Below are 23,875 nucleotides of genomic sequence, written 5' to 3'. Positions count from 1 at the left end.
TTCCTACAGAACTACATTAATTGAACCACACCAGTAGATGATGAAAGAATAAGTATGACATTCATCCACCAAACAAATAGGTATGTATAGAATAATTTGTGCAAGTTGTTAACGCGTATCGGCGCACGTAGGCGCCTTCTCGGTATCGTAGATTTTTAGATAATAGGTATTAATCATGCGATACGATACTAATTCGACTAATAGATACCTACTTATTCGTACTGTAAATAGTTGAATAATACTTACGTTCGTATTACCACGAACTCAGTTTCAACTAGCTATTTATCAATAGGTATGTATCTACTTACGTCCTTATTGTTTATTCATGAATGCGCATGCGAAACGAACTGTTAGCGATTGGTTATTACTATCTATCGCATAATTGAACTCTCATAATAATGATAATAATTATATATGCTGGTATTCGATGAAAACGATGTTAACGGGAACTAACTTGAGTAGGATTTGAATACCACGAGATTTGCCCAAGCTCACAGTAAGATTATGTTCAATCAGTTCAATTTTTGCCGAGCCCTACAGAATTCTTTCTATATTTATGTTTTTTGAAATTAGGACCGCTTATTCTAATGGCATCCTGATAAAATAAAAATGAGGGGGCAAATTCACCAGGAACTGATCCCGATGATTCATAAGAGGCGAACTCACATAAGTACATGTATCGTACGTCGTATATTCCAAACCTACCTGGCTGAAGATAAACGAAACCACTATTTTACAACTTCCCATTAGGTACTAGGGAAGTGTCATATCAGTTCATTTGTATATCCGTATAATTAAGTATATTTATAGTTGAAGCATATTTATAAACATGCAAGGGATTTGTAGCAAAATACTAGGTTACTTCCACTCAAAAACAAACGTTCTGTGATATGATCGATATGCCACTTGGGTAATGAACATGATTATGACTCTATCTACAATAACACTATATTTAGACGTGATGCAATGAGGCCAACTGCGAATGTTTGGCGGTGAATGACTGCTAAATTGATACGCAAACATTTGTTCTGAATACGTGGTTTGAAAAAGTACGCTGCGCACGTGACTCCGTAGATATCATGCTTTCATATGGTATTTTTTATGGGTTAAATAATGAGTCACCAGGTGAAATAATATCTCCATAAACCTATTACAATTACAATCTTTTTCATGTGTACTTACTTATCATAGCCCATGCCGTACTGGCGCCTTATACTGGCGCACTGTGTTGGGTATTTAGTAAATAATGACTAATGTGTCGATAGTTTTCTTTTTTTTTTTCAAATATACCAAATAGGCACTTCTTTTCCTTTGAATTTTTTCGATCGTTAAAAATATAAAATATAAATGTTGTTGTAGAGGTGTACCTAATCAAAAATGTTCGTTATTTTTACCCAACTTTGACGAAACAGTAAGGAGAGTTTCGATTTTGACGACCATTGCTGTTCTGTATTGTATGTGTCTGTAATCTGGGATGTAATGTATGAATTATATTACATTGTTTACGTTATATAGTATCATAGCAACCTGCTGCTTGTATCGGTATTCTATATTTGAAATCCCAAGAGCTTGTAGTAGCTACACAATGTGTGAATATAATAGCCGAGCCCGCGACGTCGTACCCGTATATATTGGGTACATGAACTTGTCTCCTAGTACTCGTCTCCTTGACAGATAAATTCTTTTCTCATATCAACTGAGACAAATTTCAGTTTACAAACACATAACGAATGTGTTGTAATAAGCTTCACTTAAAATTGTGTTTGTTCTATTATAATATGTTTACAAACAGTTTTTTAACCGCCACGCCGCCGCGCCGTACGTAGTTACCAATGTATTTTTATATAGAAAAACGCACTTGAATAGGTTTAATCTCAGAAACAAAACTTTGATAAAGTCCCTCATAATAGTATTGTTCCTTATATAGTTAACTATCTCCCAAGAGTTCTATTACATTTTATCATAATTTACTTAGTTATCAGATTCGAGCTAGTGTTATTTAATATAGATACGAGTTGGTAGGTATGTAGTTTAGATAAATGTAATGAAATCTTATTCTAAGTGATGACTATGTTTCGTCGTCTTTCATTGATACAAATTCATAATTAGTTGTTAAATTATTAAAAATAAATGAACTTCATGTACTTATATAATTTGGATTTATTTTAATTATACATTTTTTAACAATAGATTATACTGGAACTTTATATGTGATATCGTATAATAAGGTTGCAATGCTGTAAACTAAATTATTTATTTCTCATGTAATTGTAATTAATTTATTGAATGAAAAAGGGTGACTAATTCTATTTCAATTACTTATTTTGTTTTATAATACCTCTCAAGATCATAGTAGCGACATCTAACCACACAGTAGTGTAATTATTTACCTCAAATAAAAGCATACAGCTAAGTACAAATACATTATATATTATAATAAATATATAATATCATTCCAAATTAGATCTGTCGCTAACAATGTTAACAATAACAATATCTATATATAAAAAGACAGTTCGAAATTCCAATTATATTTATGAAATTGAAATAAACTTTATTAAATTTAATAACAAGTATAGTGTTCACTTATTTGTTATTTATGTCTTCTTGTATGTAAGTTGTTATCGACATAATATCGGCTCGTTAGCCACAGCTCCACGTCTTTACTCCGCGGCGCTTGCGCAGGGAATCCCTCCCCTTTTGCACACGGCGGCTCGTGTACGCTCGGCTCGAGACGATAGATAATAAACTGCTAGTGTTTCCACATACACTACAACAAGTATATTTGAATACTTATGGATACAATAGCCCATGATCTGACTGACTGATCTGGTTTAATACCGCCAGCCTATACCTTAAGGTCAGGTGGGTGCACCATGTATATTTATATATTTCATGCATTAAACTGGCCCTAATCCCTAGGAGGAATGCACAACAACTAGGATAAAAGATGATACAGTGATATATAAGGAAAAATCTAGCAGTAGATTTATAGATAAATTTCATTTATATAATTATAACATATACCTACTAAGGTTTAATCTTATACATACAATAAAAAACAATTAATATTTGGATGTTTTATTACACCACTCCCCAAACTTCTTCAAACGCCGAGCATAATTTTGCACATGTTAATGCAGCTGACAATGGATAGTTACTTATGGATATCACATCCTCCGAATAATCCACCTCCACTTTCCCATGAGCCATGGCTCCTACCACTAGGACGACAGGATCCGTTTTCGGTACTAATTGTCTACAATTTTGTACCATTTTCGAACTAAATGACATTGTGATCTTCTTCACTCCAACAGGTAGGTGTGACGTCACAGGATTTTTTATGACTTTTAATAGCTTCATGGGCCCATCTGAAGCTCTGATTGCGAACTTGTGTAACAGCTGAACTAAAAGCATAATATATAATAGAATCCATATTAACATTGCATTATCTGTACAAAATTGCAAGCTTCACAATATTTTGTAATGTAGACAAAAGAAAGCACTTTCCTCTATACTCTGATATATTTTTTATGATTAAAATCATTAAATAAACTAAATCTTACCTAACAAAAATATTGTGATTATTGATGTACTATTGAACTACATTTAAAGATATATAGCACAATGTAACTAACGAAGTACATGCATAATGTACAACCTTCTGTATTTATAAATATACATATAAACATTCCACTACAATCAATCTATCTATTTAAAAAAATTGCTTTAAAAACTATTGAGTAGTTTTTAAGATTTACGCATACACAGGAACAGACAGTGACAGTGACTTTGTTTTATACTATGTAAGGATAAAACAATTATTAGTAAGATAGGACACAGGTCTCTTATCATTATAATAATACATCAAGCATATTTGCAATTTAATAAATTAAAAAAAAAATTGTAAAAGACAATAAAAATCTTAATCAATAAGTTTTATTGTGTAAATAGGCAAATAACATTAATTTAAAATTATGCGAATGCAGCAATTACAGATTATTTTATAATTTTTTGAAAATAATGCTTACTGTAAAACAGACTTCATATTTTTTCAACTTGTGTGAGATATGTGATATGAAATGAGACAGAATACAAATAAATACTCATTAACACCTACCCATTAATCCAGCAAATCTTTTAAATGTTCTTGGTATTCGAGTTTGTGGATTTATTTCTATGAGAACATTTTTTTCAGTGTGTATGTACACTTGCAGGAGGCCTGCACGATTCAGTGGAGAGTCCATCAACATTAGTAGTGACTGATGGGTGATATCCGGACGACATGAACCTGGATCACGGTCATTTTTACGCAGTATGTTGGCATGGTCATCACAGTTTAACAACTCAAAAGTATTGCCTGTCTGAAACGTTTTAGTAATATTATACATAAGTGTCATATAACAAATATTTGCATTATAAATAATTCTTTCATGTCCAACATGAGGGTAATATTGGAACTTACTGGAGAACCAATTTGAATAGTTTACGATAATAACTAATAATTACCTATATTATTAATATGTGGAGGCAATCACAGGCGAACAATGTAATAGAAACATCTACATGCAAATATATGCTTGCTAATGTTACATCTATAATTTGATACGTACCTTCACTGTTTCTAGTTGTGCATTTTCCAAAATAACTATCAGACGTTTTTCTTGTTTTTGTATATGTGAAGTAATTAAATGTTTGGGTACGGGGTCATATTCAAAATCGTCATCTTTGTTAGTCAACTTTCTTTTCTTACCCATTACTTCTTATGAAAACTTTAGAGCAAACTAGATATATTATATTGGACGTTATCTAAAATAGATTTATTTTTTAAAATAATTTTGAATTCCAACACGTACTTGCATGTATTGTTTTACATGAATTTTGTTTTGTATTGTAGGTTAATTTGGTACATTGGTATATTTACTTTACTCTTTGAGGTTAGTAGTAGTGGTATATTTTATCCACAAGTGGATAGGCAAAGGTACGAGACCATACAGCCTAATCTTCAGTAGTATTTCCATGAAAATTCAAAAATTCTTCAAGGCGATATCGCCAAATCTTTTCATTAATTATAAGTTTGTGTTAAGTCCATGTATGTGTCCATAATTGAAATGTTTATAATTCTCCGATTGTTGCTATGATGAAGTCGTAAATTGGTTTAAAAGTTGCAGTGCATTTGAATAATTCTTGAAGCGATGGCGGAATAATCTTATATAGTTCTTGAAGCTTAGCAATGAGCAAAATTCTGTTTAAATTGAAGGCCGGGCAATCAAAAAATATATGTTCTAATGTTTGATTTTCGTTACTAGAGCATAAAAGACAAATCGGAGAATTAATGATCTTCATTCGGTGTAAATGTGCATTGAATTTACAATGTCCAAATCGTAGTCGACAAATTTGAGTATAAAATCTTCTCTCTAAAAATATTTTTCCCTGAATGAACCAGGGTTTTTTGCCAACAGTACTGTTTATCCCTGCATACCAAGTACCTTTATCTTTGGTAGTACGTTTCCAATCTTCTTCCCAATTTTTTAATAAGTTTTTTTTAATTTCAAGAATTAAATCTTGCCAAGGTAAGAAAATTTTTTTAGACTCACCACCCAATCTGTTGACAGTTTTGACAAGGTAATCTACTTCTTCATTACCTGTCACACCTTTGTGTGCCGGTGTCCAAGTAAATATAATTTCTTTTCCTTTATTAAACAAAACAGTCCATAGTTCTTTAATTTGGTAAATAATATAGCTTGTTTTGGCACTAAATGAATGATTTTGCAACGCTGATAAGACTGACATGCTGTCACTAATGATAAGCCACTGATTATGAGGTTTAGCGCATATGTCTTCGTTAATATAATGCAAAGCTTGCAAAATAGCCAAGGCTTCGGCAGTGAATATACTAGTAATGGTAGGTAATCGAAATCCATAACCAGTTTTTATGTCGCTATGGTAAAAACCTAATGACACACCTTGGTCATTTTTTGAACCATCTGTATATATTGTGTTAAATGAAGGCCATTGAGAAAGATGTTCATAAACTTCTTCTTTACATTTTAAGTTCTTATCTGTTTCTATTGTCATATTGCAAAATTTACTGTCATATGTCCCTTCATAACATGCCCACTTATTATTTGCCACATGAATATTATTTTGCTCAATTATAGATTTCATTGCAGAGAAATCAAGGAGAATGTATGGAAATTTTATGGAATTAGAAGAAGAAGCAATGGTTTGAGAATCTGTAATTTTTTGTAACAGTGAATTATTGGAAAAGCTATGTAATTTTAGCAAGAATTTAAATTTAAGAAATTTGAATCTTAATGACAGTGGTGGAATGTTGCATTCTACTTGGAGAGAGACTATTGGAGTTGTTTTCATTGCACCAGTGATTAGACGCAAATTATTATTTTGGATTGTCTCTAATTTTTTTAAGAGTGTGGGGTTGGAAGCAAAGCAAAGGTAACTGTACTCAAAGTGAGAACGGACTATGGATTTGTACAACATAAGTAAAATCTTTGGATCAGCCCCCCAAAATGTTTTGGAAAGGCATTTTAAAATATTAAAAGCTCTAGAAGCTTTATCAGATATATTACAGACATGCTTATTCCAAGATAGATTTTTTGTTAATGTTACACCAAGAAACTTGGCTTCAGCTACTACAGGCAGTATGCTACCATTATAATTAATATTAGCATGCAAAGTTCTTGATCTACTGAATATAACAACTTTAGTTTTATCTAAACTAATATCTAATTGTAAATATTTAAAATAAACATTTAATTTCTTTAGAGCTTTGTTTATTTTATTTTCTACTATATGAATATTTGAGCCTGAACAGTAAACTGCTAAATCATCAGCAAACTGTAAATTGCTGACTTCATTACCAAGAATAATATTAATTTTATGAATATACAAAATAAATAACAGTGGACTCAATATTCCCCCTTGACATACACCTATATATGAAGATTGTGGACCATATAAATTATTATTGTACTTAACATAGACTTGTCTATTATGTAGGAAATTAAAAATCCAGTTAATCAACTTATCTGGTATTCCTAGTGTTTGCAGTTCATTAGTTAGAATATGATGATTAACATTGTTAAAAGCACCAACTATATCAAAGAAGACAGAAACCAGTATATTGTTACTAGAAAAAGCACGATGAATATCTAGGTTTAAATGATTTAAGCTCTCTGTAGCTGAAAAACCTTTCCTGAAGCCAAACTGATTTGAAGGTAATAACTTATTTGATTCTATATAAAATTCTAACCTTTGTTTAATCATTTGTTCGAAAAGTTTACTCATACAAGATGTTAATGCTATAGGTCTATAGGAGTCTGAATGATTTATCAATTTGCCTGGTTTAAGAATAGGAATCAGACAATCTGTTTTCCAATCGGGTGGTATTTCTGAAGTATTCCAAAGAGAGTTAAGTAACATTAACAAAGTGTTTTTAGAATTGGATGACAATGTCTTTAACATTTTGTAAGAGATATTGTCAAGACCGAAAGCTGTGTTACGTCTGCTGTTTAAGGCACTGTAAAATTCTGTTATAGTAAAAGGGTTTATAATGAAGCTGTTATTATTATTTAATGATACCTGTATATTGGGTCTACTTTTGGCTGACGGTTTGGATGTAAATTTACTTAAGAAAGGAGAAATCCAATCAGTGTCTGAAGATATAAGTGAACAGTTGTTATTAAATGTTTTATTAAATTTTTTCATTTTATTCCAGATAACTGATAGAGGAGTTTGCCGATTGATCGACTCACAGAATTTTAACCAACTGGCATTTCTTTCGTTTTTGAGAGTAAGTTTTTTGATTGCCTGTTGTCTTTTAAATCTTATGTAATTTTCTTGATTGGGATTATTTTTAAAATCTATGTAAGTTTTCTTACATAATTCTATTGCTTGAGAACAAGTATTGTTCCACCATGGCAAAGAAAGTCTTGTCTTGTGATTACAGACTAAAGAATGTTTTAAATTTCCATGTGAATTATTAGCTGTGTTAATGCTTTCTATTAAAATATTGCACATTTGTTTATAGGAGTCTAAAGGGGTGGAAGGATCGTAATTAAATTCATTACATAATTTATTATCAACAGTCTCTTGGTATACAAGCCAGTTTACATTATTGTAATTTGGCCTAAAAAAATTACTATGATTAATGGAAATGTTATTTGTATTTACAGTGTTACATAAAAGGTGGGTGATGGTTGGAAGATGATAGCTCCCTAAAGGATTATCATGTACAGACCAATTGCATCGGAGTGACAGAGAGGCAGAAACAATTGTAAGATCCAGAGCACTTGGACTCCATATATCAGAGCCTACAGTAGTGGGTTGACCATTATTAATTATACAAAGATCATTGTCTTCAATAGTATTAAGAAGAATAGTGCCTCTAGAATCGGTTCTAGAGCAACCCCAAGTGGTATTGTGGGCGTTAAAGTCACCCGCTATTATCATAGGTGACGGGATAGATTTAAATAAGTTATCTAAATGTAAATGTGTAAAGTTACGTGACGTTGCGGATGTAGGGCTGTAAAAACTAACAAAAGAAATTGTTTCATTTTTCAAATATAATTTTAAAGCGATATTTTGCAAAGAATCATCGTGATATGTATTTAATCTGTCATAATTCAATTTGTTTTGTATTAGAATGGCTACACCATTATGATTATTACCAATGTCTAATCTTTCTATATTGTAACCTTTGATATTAAAGTTTTTGAAAGGCTTTAGCCAAGTTTCAGAAAGAAGGGCGATATGTATATTGTTGTTATATAAAAAATAAGTAAAAGCAAGTCTATTATTTATCAAGCTCTGGGCATTCCACTCGATAATATTTAAAATATTATCCATTAAAGAGATACTATTAATTAGTGTTAGTACTGGAAATCTTAAAAGTATCTAAAATTATGTTTTTTATGCCTTCTGAGTTTAAGGGAGAGTCATCTGTTTTATTAACAGAAATAATTTTAATAACTGATGCAATGATTAGTTTTAAAAAGTCATCATTTTGCAATAATGTGTTAATATTGTCAGTAGGTTTAGTTTTAGTGTTTAAAGATGGAAAAGATTTTTCATTAAATAAACTAGAGAAAGGAACAGTCTTGTGTTTTATTTTGTTTTCTTGTATTTTCTTCTTTTTAATTGGGCATTCAGCTGAGATAGCTATATGGTTACCATTACAGTGAAGACATACAGCTTCTGTGCTATTTTTAGTGCAATCTTTAAAATGATGGTTTTCTCCACATATTGAGCAACGTTGAGTATTTTTGCAAAATTTACCAATGTGGCCATATCTCAGGCACTTTAAACATTGTGTTACTGGTGGGGTGTAAGCGCTTACCTCGAAATACCATGAGTTGATATCGACATTCGTAGGGAGTGTGGGACAGGCAAAGGTAATGGCGACTGATTGGGTGGGCAGAAAACTTGTGTTACCATCTTCATCACGACTTCTTCGCATAAACCGGCGCACCGAGACGACGTCTCTGGAGCTGGAAATACCATTGTAAATACTTTTGTTTGACATGTATATAGGTACGTTTTTTATGACCCCTGTTATTTCTGTTAATGTTGCAGGTATTGTGGCTTTAACATGTAAATCTTTTTGTACTTTGGTGTTATTTAATGCTATGTTGGCTAAACCTGGCCTTTCAAAAATGGCTCCAACTTTATATTTATTAATTCTCTTGAAACGTTTTATACCCTTGCTTTGGCGCTTAAGACAGGCGCCAAGGGACATAAGGTCTCTGTCGCCTAAAGGCCTCGTATCGGTACTTTCATAAATAACTATATATTCAAAATTTCCTCCATCCTCAGGATATTGGCGACAGTAATTATCGATTTTAAAAACTTTATACTTATCCTCATCCATTGAGGAGTCAGAATCTGGACTGTCGACATCCCTCGAATTTTCTGGGGAGCAATTATCATCGGCTTTGCGCTTTTTGCGCTTACTTCCCATTTTAGGACTGTAATTAACTACAAATTATGTTAGTTGTACCTATATATACAAATTATTGAATATAAATAAAATATAAAATAAAGGAAAAATATTTAAAACACCCGCTCTATTTGACTTCCCGCCAAAAAAGTCTCTTTGAGGTTAGGTCAGATTAGTAATGTGTCGAGTTACTAACTCGAGTTGTCTAAGTTCGAGTTAAATCGAGTTGAATTCAACCTAAGTCAAGTTGGGATTGGCAGCAAATAAACGAATTAGTCGAAAACGTGATTCGTTCGCTACATATATTTTTTGTTATTTAATATAATCTGTATATCTTGTTCATAAACTTTATTATTTTAACAATTTATTGAGCAATAAATAAACAAATTCAGTAAGATTATGTAGTAGATTATTATATATTTGTTACGTCAAGTAAGAAAGACATTTAACTATGTTTCATTTTCATGATTAAAATATTAACGGGATAGGTATAACATTATAAAGTTTAATATTAATAAGTAATAACTTTTACAAAAAGTTATTTGTATTTATACACTTATTTTTTGTCATCTGTTTTGAGATGTGTAACTCGATTTCTATTCGATTGTTTTTTCCGAGTTGACACATTACTAAATTAGATAGTGACAAAGAACGTAGGGATGTAAACAGTTATCGATATTTGACTTTATAAAAATGAATTGAATACTTGCAGTGTAGAATAAGACTAAATGTTTAATAGAAATATGTGACCAATTGCCTAAAATGCTCTATGATCGGTTAGGTCTACAAACTAAACTTTACGTATTTTTAAGGGCCTTTTACATTATAAATTACTGTGTCTCGTGGGTACAAGGGGTGACAGTGACATGATAGTCACCCATTTGGAAAATTTTTGTTACTACTAGTACTTACACTGTGTGTAAATTGATTTGATCTGTGCTTTGTATAGAATTAAAAATTATTATCAAAACATATATTTATTACAATTATTAAAATATTTCCTTGAATATTGTACTTCTCACCTATCTCTAAAACCTATATTAATTTATCATTATTTAATTCAATGAAATATTACCTCTTCTTAATGTGAATGTAAAAATGATGCATCTGAAACTAAATTATATTTTATTTTCTCTATGTGTTTTGAGTACAAACAATTATGTATTTTCTGAGCTCATAACCTTAACGGCTATTGGTGCTGCTACAGCAATAGGTGGAGCATCATTGTTTAAATGGGGACCTCTTATCAAAGATAACACTATATGTCGTTATATGGAGTGCTGTAATGAAGCTTATATTCCTTATGATTTGGAAAGTGAGTTCTTATGTACTTGTTCACTTCTAATTTGCTTGCAGTTCTAGCCAACCCACAATACAGCTTATTGATAGAACAAATTTCAATATGTCATTTAATCAACATCTAAAGATATCTGTACAGTTAACAGTGTTTTGTTGTCTAAACCAAGATTGGCTAGAATTATTTTATTAAAAAGTTACTTTATTGTATTAAAAAATAAGTATTATATATTGTTTTCTATTTTTTCTAGAATTGAAACAGTCTTTTGAACAAAAACTGATTGGTCAACCATTAGCTGGTGAATTAGTTAATATTTTACGTGCTCATAAAGAAGCAATGCTTGATGGTAGCAAACCTAACAAAAAAGCTTTGGTTATAAGTATACATGGATTATCTGGAGTTGGTAAGAATTATGCATCAACATTGATTGCTGAAGCTTTGTATAAAGAAGGCATGCATAGTAAATTTGTAAAAGTATTTATGGGCAGCACAGATTTTGATTGTACAGATGTACAAAAGAGTCGAGTAAGTTAATTATAATTTTTATTACATTAGTTAAATTATTCTTTACAATAACATCATCGGGATTGTTGTGATATTATACTTTTTCTATATATAGTTTTTATAATCTGTCAATTTATAAAAGAAAGTATAGAAAAAAACTGAACACTGTTTTTGTTCCCAACAGGGATGTTAGTGAGACTGCTGTGTTTCTGTAGTGCATCTGCATTATATAATATAAAATAGCTATGTGTAATTCTAATGAAATGACTTTCATACAATTAAAAATTAATAATTCATTACAATTGCTATCAAATATAATATAATGTATAAAAATTTGCACACTTGTATGCCGGCTCACGCTGGACATAATATTTAATATTGTTAAAGTTATGAGCATCAAATTATGCAAATATTTTTTTTAATTTGATTAGCAATAACACTTGAGCTTGGTGTTCAACACATCACTTCAAGGGGTCATTTATCTCCAGGGAACTTTTTTCTTACAGGAAAAATTCATTACAATAATTCGAAAAATGGTGAATGCTTGCCGAAAACCTTTAATAATCATTGATGAAATACATCATATGTGTCCGTCAGTTCTTGATGCAATAAAGCCTATGGTTGACCACCATCATGCTGTGGATGGTGTAGATTTCAGGTAATTTATATTACCCTATTTGCTATCTAGAAGGTATCATAGTATCAACATCTAGACCATCTGTTCAAGGTGGTTTTATATAAAGTATTTATTATTCAGAATTGGTACAGGCTTATTTTTGCATTAAGACCATAAGAGCAATAGACATAGCCTAGATACTATAAGGAAACCTTCATAGCTGCTCTCACAACAGGCATGATTGCACATAGTAAACAACAGAATTATTATATACATTCCGAGTATCTGGACCCAGTAGTATACTACCCTAAATTAAAAAAATGCCCAAAAGTTCATTCAAATCTTTCAGACAGACAAACAATTATTAATTTTGATTTCTGACACTACAGTGAAGGAATCACATTCATCAAATCAAAAATTATTATTGTCTTGGATAACTGCTGTGACATAATATGTATAAATATATAATATGTAATATTGAAATCTTACCATCCTTGCATTACTGGATCTGATTCACTTTCTTACATGATGATTATAATTCTAAACCTGAATATGGTTTTTAACAACATGTACGCTTATATTTTCAGGGACAGTGTTTTCATATTTATATCAAACACTGGTGGTAAAGAGATAGCAGACAATTTGCTAGATTTGTATGTACAGGGTGTGAAAAGAAATAGTGTTGAATTTAATCAGTTTGAACCTACAATAAGAAGAATAGCATATCGTCAAGGTTTGTAAATTTATGTTTACGTTTATATTCCGAAATATCAATCCAATTTCAGTGCATTAAAGTACTGAGCGGAGTGTGGGTTTATTCAGGTGGATATATTATAGATATCTCTATTTTTTGTAATCCGCATCATGTTACACCCTAATAATAGCGAATTTCTACAAATTACTTTTAATATAGAGGATTCATTGTATTTATCCATTATAAACAAAAACATTGAATGTGTCCTGTGTGTAATATTACTTTAAAATTTTATTACTGCACTATTTTATACTATATCATACTATAATATTATTTAACATTGTCTAAATGGATACTTTTGTCTTAACAATTTCCACAGGATAGTAGTTTCATTTGTCAGGTATATTACATTTGAAGGATGAAATATGACAATTAAATACCATGCATTGCTATTCTGGAGTACTAAATTGTGTAGCTATTCATGTATACAGGTGACAACTGACTGTCAGGTAGGCCGATTTGTTTTCCATTACAGTTACATAAAACTTACCCAGCACTCTTAATAATTTAAAAATTACAGATATTGTAAAATGAACTCTGATTGTTTAATATGCAGGTCTAGATGAAAAAGTTACTCTTGATAGAAAATTTTACATATTTTTTACAAACATTGATTTAATTTAAACTACAGAACAATTTAACTAATTTGGTTTATATTACCAGGTGGTTTTGAAAAAGCAGCAATAGTTGCACATCATTTGATCGATCACTACATACCATTTCTACCTCTTGAACAATACCATATAGATTTGTGTGCAATGGCAGCATTCCGTGATAACGGAATACTACAGCCAACTGAGGAAATGTTAGAGTAAGTTTAAATAATATTGTAATTCATTGAATAAAACTATACATAGGAGCATATGTACTTATAAATAAGGTAAACGAAAATTGAGTACAATTAACCCGCACGCTTATTAATATTGTGCCAGAGAATTACAATAATAGAATCGTACATCAGCCTGCGCTTTCTGTAGATGCTGGGCATCAGTGGAGGAAGATAGGATGACCTTGAAATGAGGTCTGCAAACCCATTTTAACAGTATCACCAGCAATCAACCACATTGGTTTGCAAGGGTCGTGGTTGCATGTTGGTTGACCTGACATGGTACGTTGTTAGGAATAGGGCACCAGGAGTCAGTCTCCATTACTAACAATCTCCCCCCTTCCCTAAATCAGTAAATTAAAGTGGGGGAGGAGGACTTTATCATATTTTAATGGCTGTGAATTATGTATAATATTAATATACATGATTTATCATTGTAGTTTTTACTAATTTTCACGAGAAAAGCCTAGGAATAAATATAAATAAATACTGTGAAATGAACAATTTACTCCTGATCCAAAACTTCTAAGAAACGTTATGTTATGAAACTAAGTAAAAGTCAGCATGCGATTCTGAGGGTGGGTTGAGGACAACCTCGCAACATGTAAAAAAATTAAATAATTTCCTGCCAGTTCCAATGCTATCAAATCACAATTGAATATAAAAAAATGTCAGTTTAATGTGTACTTTACTTTTGTTTACAGTGATGCCTTTAGTGTAATAACATATGGGCCCACGGAGAGTCAACCAATATTTGCGAACAATGGCTGTAAACGATTTACAAAACACATTCCGTACGTGATAGAGAAGCATAAACAAAAAAACAAGTAGTAATACCTATATAAATATAGGTACTTAAGATTTTATCAAGGAAATTTATATTGAGTTGTGATATTTATTAGTTTTCTATAGCTGGAAGCTACTGAGTCTTAAGATGTACGTTTTTTAATGAATTATGTAAATATAGGAATTAATCTAAAATTAATTCAAGTTTATACAATACATCTTTTTTATTAAATTGTAATTTTAGCCTGTATTTGATCTTTTAGAAATGATTTTTATGCAAGGCGTGGCGACGTACTGGAGCAAGCAGTAAATATTGTACCTATGAATTATGAAATGTAAAGCCATAATCAGAGTTCTATTTTTTTAAATTAATAGATTTTAATAAAATACAAAATTAACAGCAAAAAATAAGGAATCGGTCACGCGCACCAAGAGTTCCGAATAAATATTGTGACCAAACCGTAGCTGATGAGGTTTATAAATACAAAATTGTGTTATACATACAGAAAACAAAAATTATATGCTAAGGATTTCCCTAGTATAGAATAACGATTGTTAAATCGAATAATTAAGTTTGTTTGTGGAGGTTTTTGATATTTTTTTACCAACTGTACCTGTAATTGTAACTTTATCAACTGTAATTATTTGAAAATCTTTACTTTAGAAATTTCGGAGATGAGGGGTGAGATTTATTTTTTACCACTTAAGCTAGTACTTGTACTTGAAATTCTAGGTCATAGAAAAAGAAAATATTTTGTAATGTATACTGGAACACCAGTACCTAAACGTAGCTGTTCCAGATGTCATTTTCATAATATTAGTGGGTTCAGAAATAATATACTCTGACACCAGACGGACAAAATCGAATCATACTATAACCGTGTCACGTTTATGGTTCCTATATGTATAAGTGAATGTAATATAAATGAATACTTTCTTAAGCTCTTAACAGCCTTTATATTTACGTTCTCCTCATCTGCATGTCATTGCGTTTTTTTTTTATATTTATTCACCGTTACGTCTTGAAGGCTTAGTGCAGGTATTGTTTTACCAATAATGAACTGACACCTTTATTTATATAGGCACAGTTAAAGTACATATTATAATGTATGTGTACTTTAACCTGTATATTTTTAAATTATAGACTAAGTTTTTTAAACCACAGGTTTAATTTTTTTTTCTGTTTTAATAATTATGTATAATAACCAATTAACAAATAAATATACATATTTATTTACCTGTAAGTATTACCAATCTGTGTTTCAAAAGTAATTTATACATTTTACATAGCAAGTGCCTTATAGTTGGAAAGGTACAAATGCATGGATAAAAAATAAAAACATGATTACCGTAGATAATAAAGAATACTTGAAAAATATTGAGTCACGAAATGATGTAATATAATTTAACACTTTAAGACCGGGAAGTTATTATTTTATTATTATTATTACAGAAACTATGTCGTGTGTGTAAACTATTGGATTTTGAAATAGATAATGCAAATGCATTTGACGAGTTAATTAGTCACCGGCCAGCAAAGTGATAAAATCTATGTCACTTGAATGGAAAATTAGGTATCAAGTACTTGCAACCAAACCAATTAATATAAACCACCGAAACAGTCTTTGAAACTTGGTTCCTGGTCAGTGAAATGGAATGTTGGAACGTAACTTTATTACGTTGAGGTAAAACCGGAGATCCTAAATTCACTTAAAGCTGAAAGCATTTTGTTATTGTTAAAAAATATTGAATAAAACAATGATACAAAAGTTTTCACGTTTTTAATACCCATATCATTTTGATTGTCAATATTAAACCAATATTATTATGTTGATTTAGTTTTTTATTCATATGATCAATGTGCAAAAAAATTTTAGATAAATGAATACAGCTATTTTGATAATAATGAATAAACCTGGACAAATAACAAAGCTCTATGTAGTACCACGGTAAGCGTAGCTTGTTTTACTTGGGTACTACTTTTACAACAGCTGATATACTGGATTAAACAATTGATATAATACTTAAATACTTTTTTTTGTAAATAAATACATAATATATGTATATAAAAACACTCAGACAGATACAAACAATCATAGTCCTAAATACAAATGTTTGGACCATGCGAGGAATCAAACCCGTGACCACTAGAAGAAAAGAGGTGTGCTAAGTTCAATTATATTTTTCCTCCTTTATATCCATTAAACTAAATATAATCCCCATAATTAAACAAATGTATAGTTTTATACTTTTTTTTGCACTGAAACCAATAAAATATGTCACAAAGAGCAGACATAAATTCTCTACCAGTCAATAGAAGTGCAGACTGCAGAGATACTCAATGGCGGATTATATATAATTAACCTGTTAATAATAATAATTCCTTATTGTGTAAGTAAGTACTCTTATTGAGTTTCATGGTAAAAAAAAAGTGGTCAGGATATAACTATGCTAAATTAAAACAAGCTAGTTCTCATGTTATCAATTCTATACGAGTAATATCTTTTGTTTACTCATCAAATCATCAGCACACTTATGAAAAAGTTTGGTATAATGTAAGAGTATAATAACATATTAAGAGGATAAATTATTATATATACTTATACACTATTTTTACAACTAATCCAAAATATACAAAAATCATAAAACAATATTTCAACATAAACACAAATGCAGGAAATTGTCAGGGTAACTCATGTGTTCTGAAAGCCATTGAAGTGGTGTATCCAAAGGTATCACAATTCCATGGGTTTTTAATTTAACTGAAACAAATTAAGAGACTAATGATATCTATTAAAAGCAGTCTAAAACAATCTATAGTGTCATTAGAAGAGCTGTAATGAATACAGCTCCTCTGATGGGTTGAACCCATATTTAAAGTGTATACAAGCTTACCATCTATTCTCTCTGGATAAAGTTCTGTGATCATTTGTTGCACAGCTTTTCTACTACCATCAGTATTCTTTGGATTGATAAGACGTTGATCACAAGTACCATCATCTACATATATTCTTATTGGAATGTGTTTAAAACCTTCATTGTCACCATGAGACTCCATTAACCTTCTGTTTATAGCCCAAAATTGATCAAATTTGTCTAAAACAACATGAATTAAAATTAATGAGGAACTTTATATCATTTAAAATATTAGAGAAAGTATAAATGATAATTACCATTTTGCAAACCCAACCATAATTGGTTATGATCTTTCTTTTGCATTGTAGACATGACCTGACCTCTATGTTTCAGTACATCAGCCTCTTTTACTGTAGACATATAATGTGCTTCAACTACATCTCTGTAACATAGACAAATAAATATATTTTTATTTGAGGGCAAAATTAGCAATAAATATCATTTAGTCATAAACTTATGTATCCATGTTAAAAAAATAAGACAATAAGTTTCAGGGAACAATCAAAAACTAAGACTTCTAAACAATTACATTCTTACTACAATTACTCATCTATCCCATTATAAAATACACTCAAACATAATGACAACATAAACTTAATTACTATAATACTAATATAATTATTTTAGGTAATTAGAGAAATATTTATTATGTTATATATATCATCATAGTCGTAGAATACTGACGGATCTGACAAATATTTTAATAGTCAGATCCTTCAGTGTATATAAGAAATTAATTGAGTTTAAAAATCAATAGAAAACATTACTGTGATTTAGTACTACTTACTAACAAGAATATAAAATAATTACTTGTTAGGACAATGTAGAAGAATATCTTCAGGGAACTTTGTGAAGTGTACTGTCAACATCCAGGGCAGCTGCGGATCATTACCACAATAGAGATCATATAAAAATCCTATAGGATAGTGCCATTTCAGTGGTTGCCCATTGTAATCTAGCCACATTTCATTATCTGCATTCTCTTGGGAAATGAAGCGTAGAAAATGTCTTTTCATCTGAAATACATTCATCAAACTAAATATAATATTAGCTACATAGAGTAATCCATTTATCTGTATCAATTTATCACAAATATTACAAATCCCATTCATACAATAACATTTCGAAATATGTGGTATATATCATATAGCCATAATAAATATGAAATATACAAATTTGCTGCCAATTTAACTAGAGATAGTGGAGCTAACACATCAGGAATGACCTTAGGAACCACTGAATTCAATAAATCTATATCAATTAGAGTTGTACACAATAGGGTCTACTATAATAATTGATAGATCACTAACCTTGTCAGTAACGAGAGGAAAGTAGCTTAATCTTGGCACCATAACATAAAACGGATCAGGCTGTTGAATTTCCATTAGTTCTTCTTGATCTAATTGAAAACAAATGGGCAGTTTTCCATCCCAAATCTCACGTAGTACTTCTCTATCGTTAGCCATTTCAAGATATATTGGATATCTTTGTATAATAAAAAATATATAGAAATTATTTATTATTAAACACAATTATTACAAAACAATACACAAATAATAAAAAGATTAGGGAGATACTATATAATTAATTTCTTTTACATCCCAAAACAACATAGATTTGTTTTGAAAATTTTCTTTTTTTTTTGAGTCGGTTTTCTTTTTAGTTCATCAGGGAGAGGCAAAAGAACGCTGTCTATACGGCCATTTGATGGTGGAAATGTTAACAAAGCATTATATATTGGCAAATAGACAGAAATACCGAGCAATAAAAAAGAAAAAAAAGCATGAGATGTCATTTTGACAATGACGTTTAATTGTTTATATTTCCGGTGTCGACTGTCGTGTTTATTTACAACTGCACTTATTTGTAACTTTATTAATGGTAAAAATTGTTTAAATCGTGTAATTTAGGAATTTCAATAAAAATGGACAGAAACCAAATTAAAGTAGAGTCTGGTGTTCAGTTACTAGCTCGATTAACAAAAAAAACAGAAATTGAAGGATTTTATCCAGTTCTGTTTAATTCTGGACCAAAGTTTAATGAAGTAATTGAAATGTTAAGCAATATCAGCATGTCGACTCTCCTTATAGATATGATTTGTGAGGCATTACTCCCAATCAGATTAGGCGGTTCTCAACTAAGTGTTCTAATATTTAATACTGACGGAGATTTGAATTATGATGCTTTGATAAAATGTCTGCGTAAAAAGATTTGTTCTTGCTTATCTTATGAACCCTCAGAAATATATAATACAGAACAATTTAAAAGTTTGTTTAACGAAACAATCTGTAATTTACACATATTAGAAATTTATGATGCTACTCAATTTTATACCACTATGTATAACTTGGAAAATATTTTGACAGAACATTCAGACATTTCTTTGGTTATAATTGATACATTAACGGCATTTTATTGGTCAGAACAAGGATACAAAATAACAAAAATGGATTTGTATTTAAGAAATTTACTCCAAATAATTCGGAAAGTTATGAAAGACTATAAAATAACAGTGCTTTATACAAGACCTGAATATTTTACCTCAAATAAAGACACAACAGAAAAATTTGAAAGATATAATTTTGACCCTACCATGGAAGGAGTTGATTACCATATTCAATTAACATTTGACAATAGTATATACAATCTCACTGTGGTAACATCTGAATTTAATATAAAAAGACACTTTACTATGTTAGATAATACAATTCATTGGATGTTAGAACAATAAATATGCCAATATGCTAGATATAGAGGAGTGTTTTTTTCATAATTATCATGGAACCAAAAGTCAATAGCAATTTATCTATTACTAATAAATCTTATAATTATATTAAGTAAATTTTAAGAAGTAAATGATACTCCATTTTTTTTAGTATGATGCTAACAATGTGATTGAATTTTCTAGAATTATAGTATAATTATAACTCATGAATGATATTTTTCAATATTCTGTAAGATCAGAATAAACATCTATGTATTAATTTCCTGTTTTAATTATTCTTACTAAGCTAAGCTATAACATGTGAAGTATAGATATAAAACTATATAAATATAATCTATAATAATATTAAACTACTTTTAACACTAACTGGATTATAGAACTTATATCTTATAGATAATCATATAATGCACTTTAATTAATATTATCACAGAATGTATTAATAATAATGAAGCAATGCTTTTTATAGGATCATTGTAAGTTACGAAATCATATTCTAAATACTGATGTCTGTGGAAGCCTTTAATAATACTGAATAAAAATGAGATCACACAATGCTAATAAAATAATTGGATAAATTTAATGACACATTATACTTTTTACAAATTAAGTACCTAAGTTATAAAATATTGCCTACAACATATATTCATCACATTATTATATAGATTAAATACATAAATGCTATGAATCCATGACTGAAGTAATTGAGATTCTTCCATTTACTTATAGTGTGGTAAAATGAATAACCAGACTCTTGAACAGAAAATGATGCTTCAAACATGACTCCTAAGTAAGCTAGGTGAATAATAGTTATCACAGAAAACAGAGTATTAATAAATATAGTGAGTAAACTATTTTTTTTGTACTTGTGGTCACATTGTTTTGTACAAGGGTTGGCCAAACAACACACTTCTAGAGCTGATGCTACTTTATATCTAAAATTATATTCCACATAAGAAAAAGTTCCAATACTTAGAAGTACTGCTGATAATTGGAAATTTAAACCATGAAGTAATGATGAAACTGCATAAGTGACAAGAATAGCTGTAAACTGACCATAGACTTGACAAGTTTTAAATACATAATTTTTCAACCATTGGTGCATTGGCATATTCCAATATATTACAACTTGCACTAAAGATCTTGGTAATTCAATAAAAGTTGGTTTAGTCACTTGTAGTTCTGAATGACAGTCATTTGTAAGTCCAAAACCAGCACTAATCATTGATACAACTGACATACTTGATACAAAATAATGAGACATTCTAAAGGCTTGAGCATCCCGATATGCTACAAGCCATTTTGTTGTTTCTTCATCAATATACCATGGTACAATACAGTTTGATAAAACTAAAAAAAACAAAGACATGAAAAGATTTACTAAAATTATTTTTAACCACCTCTTACTTAAAAACTTTACTTCTAAATACTGATTATAAGATTGGAATGAAATCCATGGACCTAAAATACAATTAGCAGGACATAGTACATATCCTCCAAATTCTACAGGATTTAACATGCATTTATAAAGGCCCCTGTCTAACTCAATTGCCACAGATATGATTTTCATTGCTGCAATCATCTGAACCCCTCTTATTTGTTGCCACATTTTCGGATTTAAGACATAGATTTCACATGCTAACAGAAATGCAATTACTGAAAGTGAAGTTATTAAACCTCTATATTTTTTTGTTACACAGGATAGTAATATTATCAAAATATAGGCACTAGTTGACAATCCTACTGTCCATACAAGAGCTGGTCCAATACTATAGTAAAGAAGAAAGCTCCCAATAACTAGAGATAAGCTGTGACGCACATTATGAGGAAGCGACACAAATTGTATGATTATACGAAGAAGTATATTAACTATTATTAAGTCTTTAGCAAATCTCAGCCCTTCATATATGGTAGGTTCCCCACAGATAACTGTATATGTCCATAAACTGCCAACATATTCATCATCTTCTGTATCCACTGTTTCTTCATAAGTATCATATATTCCCAACATCATTTTATTCGTTTCATATATAAAATTCACTATTTCTTTCAAATTTCGAAGGCATTATACCACCAGGCGAAACTATTTCAGTTATTTACAACTACTGATGGAATTGTATACATCACACATTATTACAATCACCTCTGCTCGCTGTAGATATTTTTATTGTCAATTAATAATTTTTATTGTCATAATGAGTATGATATGTAATATAAAGCTATAGTAAATTGTTATGTTACAAAATACTTTAATTTATTGAAACCGTGCAATGCAAGGAACATACTAGTCTAAAGAGGTGCAATGTATCTTCAACCGCTTCAACGTTCCATGCCATGAGTCCACATATGATTTGAAGTTGACACTTGACAGAACACAGATCAGAGTTTTAAATTCAGGTGACAATTCCATTTCCATCTTTAAATTTTACCCCTGACGTTCATTTTGATATTAACATAGAAAAAGAACATCCTAATGTAAATGCAATGTTTAATCAAGTAGTAAACTCTAAATGGGAAAGCCATCATCAAATTTATTGTGACGCATCGAAACACATACAGGAAATGTTGGTATAGGAATTTACCACACACAATTTCATATAATTCAGAAAATTAAATTTCCACCAGAGACCTCTGTGTTTACTGGTGAATGCTATGGAATTTTTAAAGCAGTATAATATATTAAAATTTTTAATCCTAATGTTATATTTACGGGCTCTAAAAGTGCTCTTCAAGCTATAATTAAATGTCCATTCAAATCCTCTAAACAGTATCTTCTATTTTTTTATATCCGAGATATGTTGAATAGCATTCGTCTCAAAGGACATATTGTATCTTTAATTACACCTTGATAAAAGATCAACTAGTGTTTTGATTCGTATGCGAATTGGTCCTGTTTGCAGCCCTGAACATTTAAGAAAACTACGTATAAAAGACAATAATATCTGTGAATATGGAGAAGATGTGGGTGATCTAAATCATATTGTGTTTGCCTGCTCCTCTTACGATCATTCTTCATTTATAGAGACACTCATTTCATTAGAAATTCCTTTTCCTTCATCCATTGTATGCCTATTAGCTCATCCTAGTCCTATAATTTATAAATCTCTTGCGTCTTTTATTTCCCATAATAACATTAAACTTTAAAACCCATGATCACTAATTCCGAGTATATTCAAAATTTAACCCGTTCCTTTCCATTATGCCGTCTCGTTTCCTGTTTTTAGTGGCATAATAGTCAACACTTGCCTCTTGCCAAAGAAACAAAAAAAATTCCATTTCCGACAAATAAAATTATTCCTCAAGTATTATATGTGAGTGATATAATAATAATAGAATAGAGATAAAGCGTGTGACTGCATATTCGGAGTAATCTCCGATTATGAGAAAATAAAAATGTACATTTTAAGAAAATTAACGATGTGATTAAAAAATATACATGTTATACATCGACAACAATATATATTTGTATAATCTTATTTTATTAATAAATAAAGAG

General features: G+C 30.3%; 5 protein-coding genes and 1 long non-coding RNA gene across 6 annotated transcripts; 3 read left to right on the top strand and 3 right to left on the bottom strand.

Annotated features, from left to right (window-relative positions):
- Positions 1-3,071: 3,071 nt before the first annotated feature.
- On the bottom strand, positions 3,072-4,923 carry LOC131842955 (ribosomal RNA small subunit methyltransferase NEP1). The gene is made up of 3 exons (XM_059191529.1): positions 4,614-4,923; positions 4,121-4,364; positions 3,072-3,407 (listed from the first exon to the last, which is right to left on the bottom strand). Exons 1-3 carry the CDS (start codon positions 4,755-4,757, stop codon positions 3,085-3,087), a joined length of 711 nt encoding a protein of 236 aa, XP_059047512.1. The 5' UTR covers positions 4,758-4,923; the 3' UTR covers positions 3,072-3,084.
- A 1,416-nt stretch (positions 4,924-6,339) lies between these two features.
- On the top strand, positions 6,340-9,086 carry LOC131842956 (uncharacterized). Its single transcript, XR_009357505.1, has 3 exons — positions 6,340-7,238; positions 7,739-7,813; positions 8,196-9,086. It is a non-coding gene; the product is annotated as an uncharacterized LOC131842956 (long non-coding RNA).
- A 1,813-nt stretch (positions 9,087-10,899) lies between these two features.
- On the top strand, positions 10,900-16,164 carry LOC131842954 (torsin-like protein). Its single transcript, XM_059191528.1, has 6 exons — positions 10,900-11,273; positions 11,506-11,780; positions 12,266-12,417; positions 12,963-13,108; positions 13,793-13,940; positions 14,660-16,164. Exons 1-6 carry the CDS (start codon positions 11,057-11,059, stop codon positions 14,784-14,786), a joined length of 1,065 nt encoding a protein of 354 aa, XP_059047511.1. The 5' UTR covers positions 10,900-11,056; the 3' UTR covers positions 14,787-16,164.
- A 1,121-nt stretch (positions 16,165-17,285) lies between these two features.
- LOC131842953 (autophagy protein 5) lies at positions 17,286-19,382 on the bottom strand. Its single transcript, XM_059191527.1, has 5 exons — positions 18,968-19,382; positions 18,468-18,673; positions 17,915-18,039; positions 17,637-17,837; positions 17,286-17,503 (listed from the first exon to the last, which is right to left on the bottom strand). The coding sequence occupies exons 1-5, from the start codon at positions 19,121-19,123 to the stop codon at positions 17,397-17,399; spliced, it is 795 nt and encodes a 264-aa protein (XP_059047510.1). The 5' UTR covers positions 19,124-19,382; the 3' UTR covers positions 17,286-17,396.
- Positions 19,383-19,474: 92 nt separating this feature from the next.
- LOC131842952 (DNA repair protein XRCC2-like) lies at positions 19,475-20,698 on the top strand. Its single transcript, XM_059191526.1, has one exon. It carries the CDS (start codon positions 19,582-19,584, stop codon positions 20,386-20,388), a length of 807 nt encoding a protein of 268 aa, XP_059047509.1. The 5' UTR covers positions 19,475-19,581; the 3' UTR covers positions 20,389-20,698.
- A 24-nt stretch (positions 20,699-20,722) lies between these two features.
- LOC131842951 (protein-serine O-palmitoleoyltransferase porcupine) lies at positions 20,723-22,702 on the bottom strand. Its single transcript, XM_059191525.1, has one exon. The coding sequence runs from the start codon at positions 22,391-22,393 to the stop codon at positions 21,029-21,031; it is 1,365 nt and encodes a 454-aa protein (XP_059047508.1). The 5' UTR covers positions 22,394-22,702; the 3' UTR covers positions 20,723-21,028.
- Between the last annotated feature and the right edge of the window lie 1,173 nt (positions 22,703-23,875).

This window comes from Achroia grisella, unplaced genomic scaffold (genome assembly GCF_030625045.1).
Source record: "Achroia grisella isolate CSIRO2021 unplaced genomic scaffold, CSIRO_AGI_Agris_v1 utg2671, whole genome shotgun sequence".
Lineage (NCBI taxonomy): Eukaryota > Metazoa > Arthropoda > Insecta > Lepidoptera > Pyralidae > Achroia > Achroia grisella.
Note: the sequence above shows the minus strand (reverse complement) of the source record. Positions and strands in the feature narration are given on the sequence as shown.

Excerpts from the sequence above, each read along its gene's own strand:
- LOC131842954 (XM_059191528.1), top strand. The coding sequence starts at position 11,057 with ATGATGCATCTGAAACTAAATTATATTTTATTTTCTCTATGTGTTTTG. Across the intron at positions 11,274-11,505 it reads TATTCCTTATGATTTGGAAA|AATTGAAACAGTCTTTTGAA; the intron begins GTGAGTTCTTAT and ends TATTTTTTCTAG. Across the intron at positions 12,418-12,962 it reads GTGGATGGTGTAGATTTCAG|GGACAGTGTTTTCATATTTA; the intron begins GTAATTTATATT and ends TTATATTTTCAG.
- LOC131842955 (XM_059191529.1), bottom strand. The coding sequence starts at position 4,757 with ATGGGTAAGAAAAGAAAGTTGACTAACAAAGATGACGATTTTGAATAT. Across the intron at positions 4,365-4,613 it reads CACAACTAGAAACAGTGAAG|ACAGGCAATACTTTTGAGTT; the intron begins GTACGTATCAAA and ends AAAACGTTTCAG. Across the intron at positions 3,408-4,120 it reads AAGATTTGCTGGATTAATGG|TTCAGCTGTTACACAAGTTC; the intron begins GTAGGTGTTAAT and ends TTATGCTTTTAG.
- LOC131842953 (XM_059191527.1), bottom strand. The coding sequence starts at position 19,123 with ATGGCTAACGATAGAGAAGTACTACGTGAGATTTGGGATGGAAAACTG. Across the intron at positions 18,674-18,967 it reads TTCCTCTCGTTACTGACAAG|ATGAAAAGACATTTTCTACG; the intron begins GTTAGTGATCTA and ends AATGTATTTCAG. Across the intron at positions 17,838-17,914 it reads ATGGTTGGGTTTGCAAAATG|ACAAATTTGATCAATTTTGG; the intron begins GTAATTATCATT and ends ATGTTGTTTTAG.
- LOC131842952 (XM_059191526.1), top strand. The coding sequence starts at position 19,582 with ATGGACAGAAACCAAATTAAAGTAGAGTCTGGTGTTCAGTTACTAGCT.
- LOC131842951 (XM_059191525.1), bottom strand. The coding sequence starts at position 22,393 with ATGATGTTGGGAATATATGATACTTATGAAGAAACAGTGGATACAGAA.